Source organism: Cebus imitator, unplaced genomic scaffold, assembly GCF_001604975.1.
Source record: "Cebus imitator isolate Cc_AM_T3 unplaced genomic scaffold, Cebus_imitator-1.0 Scaffold425, whole genome shotgun sequence".
NCBI classification, from domain to species: Eukaryota; Metazoa; Chordata; class Mammalia; order Primates; family Cebidae; genus Cebus; species Cebus imitator.
The window spans coordinates 876,584-888,722 of NW_016107740.1; the positions used below are offsets into that span (position 1 = coordinate 876,584).

The 12,139-nt window shown below is 45.0% G+C and overlaps 1 protein-coding gene across 7 annotated transcripts in view; it reads left to right on the forward strand.

The window, feature by feature from the left end:
- APBB2 (amyloid beta precursor protein binding family B member 2) overlaps window positions 1-12,139 on the forward strand; it is a 405,358-nt gene that overhangs the window by 257,228 nt on the left and 135,991 nt on the right. For all 7 annotated transcript variants that reach the window (XM_017509868.2, XM_037731837.1, XM_017509866.2 and 4 more), the window contains exon 6: window positions 4,807-5,015. In XM_017509868.2, coding sequence (XP_017365357.1) covers window positions 4,807-5,015 — 209 coding nt within the window. The remainder of the gene's footprint in view (window positions 1-4,806; window positions 5,016-12,139) is intronic.

The following is a 12,139-nucleotide window of genomic DNA, read 5'->3' on the forward strand; positions in this document are numbered from 1 at the left end:
TAAGCAGATCCATCAAACGTGGGTGCGTGATGGACGCTTAACTGAAGCAAACTGCTGAGAGTCAGAAGGGCAACAGCACTGCCAGACACCGTTCCCTTTCCACAGTGTTCAGCCGCTTGCCTTGTCTTCAGCAAAGCTTCACTAAGTAATCTTGTGAGAACCAACGGGATTGAAGCTTTCTCCTTGAATCCCCTGGTGTTTTCCAATAGTCGTGTTTTGTTTTGATCTGCATGCGCTCCCTCCAGCCTTGTCTGTCCGCTGTGATGCCGTGGTACCCGTCGGAGGGCGGCCACTAAGCGGCTTTGCAGCACGCTGAACTATCTTTTACAGAAGCAGCTGTTTGGTATTTAGATACCTTGACTCCACTGTTCTCTTGCCTTAGCTATGGTTTAAACTTTATTTTAAATAAACATTTTAAAGAAAAACTGACCCTTGTTTTCAAAGAAAATAATACATAAAGACCAATGTGTAATGACGGACAAAACAGGCGCTGCTGTGGTTGAAAAGTTCAGGAGGGGCCTGGACTTCCACCTACCTGCACCACTATCTTCTTCCCCTCCCACCCCTGCTTTTTTTGAGACAGAGTCTCGCTCTGTTACCCATACTGGAGTGCAATAGCGCAATCTCGGCTCACTGCAACCTCCACCTCCCGAGCTCAAGTGATTCTCGTGCCTCAGCCTCCTGAGTAGCTGGGATCACAGGTGTACGCCGCCAAGCCCAACTAATTTTTGTAGAGATGGGATTTCACCATATTGGCCATGCTAGTCCCAAACTCCCAATCTCAAATGATCCACCTGCCTTGGCCTTCCAAAGTGATGGGATTATAGACATGGGCCACCATGCCTGGCCTTCTTCCCCAATTTGATAACAATTGAAACATTGACTCATTTAATAAAGTCCAAAGTATTTGTTTAAATATATACATTTTTTTTTTTTTTGAGACAGGATCTCAGTTCCAACACCCAGGTCAAAATGCAGTGGCATAGTTATGGGTCGGTGCAGCCTCTACTTCTTGGGCTCAGGTGATTCTCCCAGCTCAGCCTTTTTTTTTTTTTTTTTTTTCCTGGAGACAGAGTCTCACTCTATCACCCAGACTGGAGTACAATGGCATGATCTCGGCTCATTGCAACCTCTGCCTCCTGGGTTCAAGTGATTCTCCTTCCTCAACCTCCTGAGTAGCTGGGATTACAGGCGTCCACCACAATGCCTGGCTAATTTTTGTACTTCGGTAGAGACAGGGTTTCACCATGTTTGCCAGGATGGTCTGAAACTCCTGACCTCAAGTGACCCACCCACGTAGGCCTCCCAAAGTGCTGAGATTACAGGCGTGAGCCACCGTACCTGGCCATCCTCAGCCCCTTGAGTAGTTGTGACTACAGGCACTCGCCAGCATGCCCGGCTCATTTTTTGTATTTTTGGTAAACACTGGGCCTCATCATGTTGCTCAAGCTGGTGTTGAAGTCCTGGACTCAAGCAGTCTGTCTGCCTTGGCCTCCCAAAGTGCTGGGATTACAGGCATGTGTTACTCCACCCAGCCTAACTAAACGTGTAGTTCTCTGTAGAATAACAAAGCAAATTGGTCTATGAAGGTTAAACAAAATGAAGTATGATGGTGCTGAGTCTCCACTTGGCTTACTTCCCGCCTTCCTGTGGAAATTCTCAGTATGAAAAATAAACAAAATCTCTCTCAAGATTTCTTGGTGTCCAGCCCAGGACTCTTTCTAATTTATTGTATTATATTTCTTTTTATCCATGAGGACATTTACATATGCCATCAAGGGATAGATAAATGTTAGTAAGTTTGGGAGTCATGAAATTGTTCTGTTCTGTGAAATTGCACAGAACTGATTTCTTTAGAATTTCTCTTCTGCTAAGTGCCAATTTCCAGTTCCCATCATTGGAAGACCTCATTGATTCACTTGTTTCTTCCTTTTCTTTCTTTCTTTTTTTTTTAATCATTTCAGTCTTAAAGTTATACATGAATTCTTCCTTCTTCTTTATTCCCTCCCTCCCTTCCTCCCATCTCTTCATCCATCCAATTTTGATTGAATACCTGCCATGCTAGGTGTCGAATATGATGGTGAATAAGACAGATATGATATCTGCCTACCCTCACAGGGCTTACATCCATTAAACCAATGTGAGGTAATATGGAGGGGATTCTAGAAATGATTCTAGACCTATTAATAATACTGTAGATGTGCCCACTTCGCCTCTGTCACCAGCACCATCATTACCATCTATTTCTAGCAACAGAGTAAACCTCCTTTTTTATTTTACTTCAACAAAATCTCAGGATAAGCTTAATAAAACTAGGGTGTGTTTGGTTGAAGATAAAACAGCCCTATTCCTGCCGTTCAGCACAAAGCTCCTCTCATGCTACCCCTAGGTGTACCCCCTTAGCAGCCCAGCTTGAACGCCACCAACCTTGGCCTCTGCTGTTGGTCTGACATGATCTCATGTTTTGATGGTGTATTTAGCTATTCTTCCTGCATGTTAATGTCTCTGTGGTAAAGACAACTAGGCTAAATGTATAAGACCTCATAAACCACAGAAATGGTAACTGGCAGCTTCTTTGTATCTTTTCAGTTTCTAGCCCCAGAGCTGTCTGTGAACCACTAGAATGGGACAAGGAAACCCACTTGCTAGGATTTTCTCCAACTTAATCTCAAAACCTATGTATTTTACCTTACGTGTCCCACTTGAGATGCCGAAAACAAAATAATAGCAGAAATGACCCCTTCATCCCCTAAAAAGGAGACAGGACAAAGAAATGTAAACACATGTTTGATTACAGTTTCTGCAAAATTTGGTTAACTTGAAATTATTTAATTACGTTTCACTCCCTGTGGAGGGGAGGGGAAATTCCCAGCATAATTTGAGACTAGTGGCACTTTTGCCTCTGGCAGATTTAAATGAGGAAAGTGACTGCCTGCGTGTACATCTGTGACCATAGTCTTCATCAGCCCCTTTGTTTCATTTTGTTTGTTTGTTTTGAGATGGAGTCTCACTCTGTTGCTCAGGCTGGAGTGCAGTGGTGCCAATCTTGGCTCACTGCAACCTCTGCCTCCCTAGTTCAAGCGATTCTCCTGCCTCAGCCTCCCGAGTAGCTGGGATACAGGCATGTGCCATCACACCTGGCTAAATTTTTTGTATTTTAGTAGAGACGGGGTTTCACTGTGTTAACCAGGATGGTCTGCATCTCCTGACCTCGTGATCCACTTGCCTTGGCCTCCCAAAGTGCTGGGATTACAGGCATGAGATCACCCAGCCCCAGCCCCTTTGATTTCTCTATTTCTCACAGTGGCCCTGCCTCCATGATGCCTGCCCACATGATGCAGTGACACTGGCACAGAGCCAGGCCCACTTGTGTTCTCATTTGAATCACCAGAAAACAGTCCGGCTGCTTTTGTATGGCCACATAGGAAACAGCCTAATCCTTGGAATAAAATGAATCTCCAGGTTTAGAGCTAAAGTTTGTAGTTTTTCTTCCTACCTACATTGATATAGCTGCCTCTGATTCCCTTACTGCCCCTCCATCTAGGTGACTGGCTCATTCTACTTCCTCTCCCTTCTCTTCTTCTCTCTTCTCTAGCACTGTCACCCATTTCCTAGTCTACTCAAGGCCAAGAATGAGATTTTTAAAGCCAGTAGATAATCAGTAAACTGATAAGATACATAGAAAGGCCAGATGTGATGAGAATTATCTAGTAGTCGTATTTTATTTGGCCCTCGCAGTGTTGAAAGCATTAATTTTTGGAACTGGAATGACTGGACTTTGCAGGTGCTTCCCGTCTTCCACAGTCACCACGATTCTTTGTTGTCTCTCACCCACACTCCACTTCACATGTTTGCATCACTGGCCTGTCTGTAGAGTCAGTCTGGTCCATTGTTGACTTCCACGGCTTTTCAATCTGCTTTCCCTGGCAATCTTTTTTTTTTTTTTTTTGAGATGGAATCTCACTCTGTCGCCCAGGCTGAAGTGCAGTGATGTGATTTCGGCTCACTGCAACCTCTGCCTCCTGGTTTCAAGTGATTCTTCTGCCTCTGCCTCATGAGTAACTGGGACTATAGGTGTGCGCCATCACACCCCCCTAATTTTTATATTTTTAGTAGAGACAGGGTTTCACCATGTTGGCCAGGCTGGTCTCAAACTCCTGACCTCAGGTGATCCACCCACCTTGGCCTCCCAAAGTCCTTGGATTACAGGCATGAACCACGGTGCCTGGCCTTCCTTAGGAATCTTTTGTGCACAATTAGAATTCTAGAGTATTACAAACAACTACTACTATTGCTATTTTATAGGTGTCCCAGTCAAATGAGAGAGATTATTAAAGCACATGAAAGATACAAACACAGTACTCATTTATAGAAAGCATTTTAAGAAAATTAGAGTTATAATTGGCAATGACATGATGCCAACCAATAAATCTTACTAATTGACAAAAGCATTCAGTACACTCTGCATAACTGTGAATTTTGCTTGGGAAGTTTATTCTGGTTTGGAGCTTTATCTTGTTCATAGGGTTCTTAGAGCTGTAGGATGACTCAATAGTGAGGCTTCTGTGTCCCTGTTCTCAAGTGTCAGCCCTCCTTTCCACTTCTTTGCTTGTTTCCATATTACCTCTTTTACCAAGTACAGCCCCACACATTAGTGTGGATGGATTTCACAGACATACCAGGAAGAACTAATCATTTGGACTGTGGACACATCTGCCTGTGGGGTTCACCTGCCAAATAGTGCTGAAATTGAAAGACTCTTTCTCTTTTAATAAAATTTTCTCTTTTTTTAACCCCATTTTTCAGCCGATATATGGAGTGATCACTCATTTCAGACTGATCCAGATTTGCCGCCTGGCTGGAAAAGAATCAGTGACATCGCTGGGACCTATTACTGGCACATCCCAACAGGAACGACTCAGTGGGAACGGCCCGTCTCCATCCCAGCAGATCTCCAGGGTTCTAGGAAAGGGTCACTTAGTTCTGTTACGCCATCTCCCACCCCAGAGAACGAGGTAAAACGGAGTGTCTTTTTACCAGCTTAGTAGAATAGATGTAACTTGTGGTTTGTCTTTAGACTAGTTGCTTCTGCCCCAACAGGTCATCAAGGTAAGCTTTTTGATTATTGTGCATGTTGCATTTGAAATCTCAGTAATGCTTCCTCTTAGTAAGTAGTATCCATCTTTTTCAGGGATGTTTTTACTTTTTAATGGCTTTTGGTCTCTTGAAACACCATTCCAGGTACAGAAAGCAAGGGGGGCTGATTAATGAGAAGTGGTTAAGATTCCCAAGGCAGTTCTTTACTCTGCAGGTACCATTGCATGGTGCTGGCTCCATAAAATATTTACACACAGAAGAACATCTCTTGGCCAGACGTGTTGTAATTACCACATATCTTATTAGCCTTGGGTTTGTTTGATAGCATAGAGGGAATGTCTGCAAGAATAACCCTGGAGAACCCTCAGATGCTTAAGTTCTATTTTTAAAAAATCTGTTTAGCAGAAGTGACATTATTTTAGAAACAATTAGCAGCATAAATTTCTGCTGTCCCCGAGGAAGAAATCTGAATGTTTAAATAAAGAATTGAGGCAGTAAAAAATTTCATCGTGGTGTTTATTAGTATAAGGATCCCCGCTGTGAACCTTGTTGAATCTGAAAGCAAAATATTCAGGAGTACTAGAGTTAGAAAAGGTCACAGTTAAGTAATGACTTCTTTTGAGAAAACTGGTTTGACCCCTGACACCCAGGCATTTCTGCCTCTTTCTGACCACAGTCTTTGGTTCTTTGAACAAGCTGATCTTTTTTTGCTTTGAGGCATGAAGGGCATTGGAACTGCATCTCTTACCTGTGGAAGTTTCTTTATCTGTTTCCAACTGTTATCACCCTTCCTGTTTTTAAAAGTAGACAATGTCTTGTTTTCTAAATCTTTGATTATGTACTTGTTCTTCTCTGGGAGGCAGTAAGCCCTATATTCTCATCACATTCCTGCTGTTAGAGGGCTTTGGTCTCTTGTTTACACAGCCTGGACCTCAGATTCTCCAACTTGAAGGTGATGGACTGGGGCAGCCGTGCCCTCATCTGTAGGCAAGGACTTCGGTTTATCTGTGCCTTACCTTGGTCATCAGGCACATGCTTCAGGACCACTGAACCTCATAGGCCTTTGTTGCTTATCACTGAGCAATTTCGACAACTTTTTATTGAAGCATAATAATTCCTACTCCCTGGGTGGTTTCTATTCAGTCTTTTGTTCATCTTGCATTAGGTGTGCTGTGGGAAAAAGATGAACCAACGCCATCTCGGCCCTCAAGGAGATGAGGAGTCCTTGGAGAGGAGTCCTCTTCTTGTCCCTGCCCAGTTGCATCCTGGGATTCTCCCTGTACCACGGTGGGGGCCTCCTAGAAGCCGAGCCAGCTGGGATCAGCCTCTATTCTCACTAAGGCACAGACCTGCCCTCCCTTTCTTACCTGTATACCTTTTATCTTGGCATCTCAGTTGCCAAGAATCTCTTTCTTTGTTCACCTATTCCAAGCCTTTAACCATCTTCATTCCCCTATTCCAAACCTTTAACCATCTCCCTAGCCAGAGAGTACCCTATATCCAGAGGGCTTCATTCCCCTATTCTAAGCCTTTAACCATCTTCCCAGACAGAGAGTGCCCTATATCCAGAGAACACCAGGGTGAGAAGGCACCATGTGGTGCCAGCATTCGTATATTACAGACAGGGACATTGAGGTACAGAGAGGTTAGTGACCAGTGGCAGCTCTGGGTTTAGAGCTCAGTTCCTGAATCCTCTGGGATCCTAGGCCAGAGGTCTTATGACTCAGCTTCCCTGGCTGTGGGATTTCAACCTGCTTTGCTTCCTCGCTGTCCTAGACAAGGGAGATTGGACTAACTTTGAGAGGCAGTTTTTGTTCCATGAATCTCAAGTCCTCTACCTCGGGCAGTGGTGAAGTCCTTTGTAAAGCGCTCCTGCAGAGGCCCAGGCGTGGGTGTGTGGACTCCAAGCAGGGCATCCTGAGGCTTACAGAGCTCGGAGCTGTATTTCTTTGATTAACATGGTAGCCTTTTGTTTTCGTGATTTTGGCAGAAGTCTTGGGAAGAATGCAGCACAGGTGGGCCGTGGCTCGGGGGAAAAGTGCCAGGTAGCAGAGTTCATCTCTCGTCTTTCTGGCACCCATTTTTGCCTGCTCTTTCCTCTCTCTGTGCCTGCTTCGTATCCCTGTGCTAACTACTGTCCAGGGCCCCTCCCAGGCTCAGAAGGGCGCACCCTGGGTCCTCTTGCCCTGGAGTTCAGTGTTTCCCCCACACAGCCCCACCGCTCAGCCTCCTCACTACTCTTAAAGATCTGTTGTGGTTTTTAGGGTATTTTCCCAGACATCATTTTATCTGATCTTCTCAGGAGTCTCCTGGGGCAGAGAAGTTAGCTGGTATATTCCCCATTTAAAGAAACAGGTAACTGAGACTCAGTGAGTAAAGTAGCCCTCAGCTGGGGTTAGGGTGGGATATGTCCAGTTCCCCAACTCCAGACCCCAGGACTCTAGAGCCCCAGGACTCTGGGAATCTTCTTCACCTTCCCTTCCTCTCTTCTCCTGCTCACTGTGCCATTGGTATTGACAAAGGCTTATCCCTCCATGGAAGCTGGTTAAAGGGTGCGTATTTTTAGGAGTTTCAGAGACAGGGACTCATATCCAGCACTCTCAGAAAGCAACAAGGCAACAGTCTTCAGGCTGATCTTTCAGGTGTTCACATCATACATGTTTCTCCCCCTACATAAGGTCCTCTATTAAGTCAAAGAGCCAAGCAGATTTAAAAGGATGTAAATAAAAGTCATAGAGGCAAAGAGATGGGCAGATAGAAGAGGAATAGAAGAATTAGAGAAAGGAGTCAGCCTGCCACATACCCTGATGTGCAGATGCTGACACCAATATTAAACCAGAGGCGCTAAGAAAAATCAAGTATTTATAGTCCAGGCTAATGCTTTATCTCTTTACTCCCCGTAAAACCCTTATATGGTCAGGTGCAGCTCATGCCTATAATCCTAGCACTTTGGGAGGCCAAGGGAGGAGAATCACTTGAGTCCACGAGTTCAGGAGCAGCCTGGGCAACAAAAAAATTAATTAGCCAGGTGGTGGTGTGTGCCTGTAGTCCAAGCTACTTAGGAGGCTGAGGCAGGAGGATAACTTGAACCTAGGAATTTGAAGCTGCAGGTGAGCTATGATCATACCACAGCACTCCAGCCTGGGCAACAGAGTAAAACCCTGTCTCTTAACAACAACAACAAAAACAAAAAGCTACCAAAAAAAGCCGAAACCCAAATCTTTATGTATCTGGTACTATAGTTGTCTTTCTCATTTTACATTTGACACTGAGACACAGAGGCTAAGGAGTTTGGGCAAGACGCACAGCTAATACGTGGTAGAGTCAAGTTTGAATGCACATCTCCTGACCCCTATTTCCACCCCACACTTCACAGTATTGTGTGTCTGGGAGTCTTGGAGACTCCTGAATCCCTTTAACTCACCCTAAGGGAGGGCCGTAGCACATGCGGAGCCTTCTAGAAGATTACCTCTCTTAATAGCATTGTCTCAGTTGCTAATGACAGTTGAAGAGAAATGATTATTTCTCTAACACCATTCCTTTGATTCCCAAATAGAATCTATTTCAACCAATTTCAAAGCATAAGAGAGAGCAAAATCTTAAAGGACAGAAGAAGCTTGTAATATGTTGTGTTAGAAATGCATATTTTATTCAGCTTTTTTCTGAGCTGGCTTCAAAAAAAAAAGAAAGAATCAAATAACTAAGTGCTAAATCTGTTGACTAGGCTTCACAAAAGTTTAGCACTGAAGGCTTCCTTACAGTTTGAAAATTTTACATTTCACATTCCAAAGTTCACTTGGGAAGTGTTAAGCGCAGTGGATAATGGTTCCGCTGCATATGCCAGCAGTATTTTTGAAAGTTTATAAACTGGCCAGGAAGCATTTGCTGCTGAAATTTGGCACATGGTGCTCTTCCCCGCCCAAACCATTTGTTTGTTCCAAATTACCTTGCAAACGACTTGGATGTTGAATTTTAGAGAGATCGGAGAGCCACACAAAATATTTTTATGAATATCCACTGGCCTGTGGCCAGGTCCTCCCATCTTTTCAAATGAAGGTATCTTCCTAAAGAAGAAAGTATGGAGGAGGTGGGTCTGAAGCTCGAGAAAAGGAATTGTTGCTCAAACTGTGGCTTCTCCGTAGTCCTAAATCCGTCTGTTCTTATGCAGTGCTCATGGCCTCAGGGGCGATGTGAGAGCCTAACCGCCCCCCCAAACGGGAAAAGTGGAATACCTTAAGCCTGTGTATTCTCATGTATGCAAGAAATAAGATGACAACGTAAAAGGGGCGGTCTGCCCTCATTTTTCCGATCTTCTTGACCCAGTCAAGTAAGCACGACATTGAGTGCTGGAAGGACTCTTGGAGCAGGGCCCGTTGAATGTGCAGGCACTATTTCTCAGCCACTTAGCTGAGGAATGGTGCCAGGAGAACCTCTGGGGGCCACAGATTGGGGTGGGGCCTGGGTACCTTTGCGAAAGCTCTCCAAGTTAATTTATGCTAAGTAAGTAGGACAGCAGGTCCTTTAGTGACTATAGCCCCACATTTTTATTTGCATGTCATTTCCTCCAAAATTCTCTGGCTTCATCCTGTTGCCTCCCCGGAGCTACTGCTCTTACCCCATTGCTTTGAAAGCCCTCTATTCTATCAGTCCCACTGTAGTGTTATTACCTCTCCCATTGGTATGTGACTCTCCTACTAGGAAGCTCCTTGGTGGTTTCGGCCTTTTCCCCTCCTCCTGTGCACAGGGCCCAGTTCATGACATTCATTAACTATTTGCTGAATGAAAAAATGAATCAGCCACATAGCCGAGGGAGCTGTTAGTTGATCTGTTGCAATGACAAAGCCAGCTCTAGAGTCCTGGGTTTCCCAGCCCCCTCTACATTGCACTGCTGCTCACAGAGACTGATTTAATTGTACCAGCTTTTGTTGGTCTAGGTTGCTAGTTTGGTTTTTTTTTAACTTCTCTGAATTATGTTTGTGTGATTTACCATAATGCTATACTCTTCTGGTAAGGTGGGCAGATGCCTTGTGCCCAGGAGTTTCTCTACTAAAAATACAAAAAATTAGCTAGGCATGGTGATGCATGCCTTGTAGTCCCAGCAACTTGAGAGGCTGAGGTGAGAGCATCACTTGAGCCCGGGAGGCTGAGGTTGCAGTGAGCTGAGATCATGCCACTGCACTCCAGCCTTGGTGACAGAGCAAGACCCTGTCTTAAAAAGAAAAACTATACACATATACATTGATAAAACACTGACATTCCCTGCCATAGTCCTTGGAATTTCAGGTTTTCTGCCATTTACTATCAAGGCCATACTTAATCAAGGCTTAAGCCTTGACAAAATGTCATTGAGAGGCATGATTCGTAACCTTTGTAATCCCCAAACTGCTTTTTCCTTCGTGGAAAGAGTAGATCATAAGGAAACTCCCATTTGCAGGGCACCCTTGGGCAGCCAGTCCCTGTGCTAAGAGCTGACATTCTGGATCTCACTTTGTCTGCACGTTGGTGGGAGGCCTTCTTAGTCCTATTTGATATGGGAGGGAATTGAAGTCAAAGAGCAAGTGAGAATAGAGGCAGAATCTGAACCCCAGCATTCTAGGAAGCAGTGTGTCTTGATTCGTTTTTTGGTGCTTATAACAGAATACCTGAAACTGGGTAATTTATAAAGAAAAGAAATGTATTTCTTATGGTTATAGAGGCTAAAAAGTCCAAGGCCGAGAGACTGCATCTGGTGAGGGCCTTCTTGCTGGTGGGGAGGAGGGGCAGGACATCACATGGCGAGGGAGCTGAGCATGCCAGCTTAGGGCTCTCTTCCTCTTCTGATAAAGCCACCAGTCCCACTCTCATGATAACCCATGAATCTGTGAATGACTTTATCTGCTCATGAGGCCAGAGCCTCTTAAAGGCCCCACCTCTCAATACTGCAACCTTGGTGATTAAATTTCGATGGGAGTTTTGGGATGGACAGACATTCAAACCATTGCATTGTGTTAACTTCAGAACTTCTCAAGCGCACACACAGATAATATGACTATAGCTTCTGTCAGTGCCACTGGGGAATTTTTTAGTGCTTTTCCTCCCTACCCAGTTCTGAGCAGATTCAACCCTCCACCTTTGCCCTCTGGTTTGCATTTCGATATCACTTCATAGAGATTTTCTTAGCACTGTAGAGAAAGCCCCCTGGTAGGGACATACCCAGCCCCTGAGGCTTCATCTTTAAGAGCACTCTGTTGACATTGTCAAAGAATCGGCTCCATTGTTGGCCTTTTTCCAGCGGAAGGACAATGCATCATTTTTGTTTGCTATGTGGAATTGCTTTCCAAGGCCCCACAAGAGAAATATGGAAGAAGAAAACTCAGTAGTCAAGGTGATATGATTGGATTCCTTCCCTACTGGGTCCAGTCTCGCACAGCTTCTGTGTGGTGCTCAAGGGTTTTGAGGAGTGTCATATCCCGGGCATTGGGTCAGTCCCCCTAAACGTACTATCTCTGAGGAGCTAAGGCTCTGGGGCTCTCCCAGAACTGGGCAGGATCAAGTAATCACAGAAAGGGGTGTTGCAGCCTGGGCAAGATCAGGACAAGCACCAGGAGGGTGTCCCAGCTATGCCTCTGTCACCAGCATGTCACTTGGCTGTGCAAGGCTTTAGCTGCATTGCCTGGAAGGTTGCCAGGCTCATGGAAGGTTGCTGCTCGTAGAAGATGGTCCCTGTTGGTCCGTTACCACCTCTTTCCCAGCTTTGTGTCTGTGTCTTTCCTGAGGCGTATCGTCCAACTTGCCTTTTCCTCTTTTATTGTCTTTCTCTTTGTCTCTCCTCTTCCTTCGTCTCTCTCACCCCTCCGCCACAGACTGCAGACTGGGGTGGATACAGACCTTCTATAGAACCGAAGAGTCTCTGTTGGGTTGTTCTTTTTAAAAAATGGATTGAGCTGGGCGCGGTGGCTCAAGCCTGTAATCCCAGCACTTTGGGAGGCCGAGGCAGGTGGATCACGAGGTCAAGAGATTGAGACCATCCTGGTCAACACGGTGAAACCCCGTCTCTACTAAA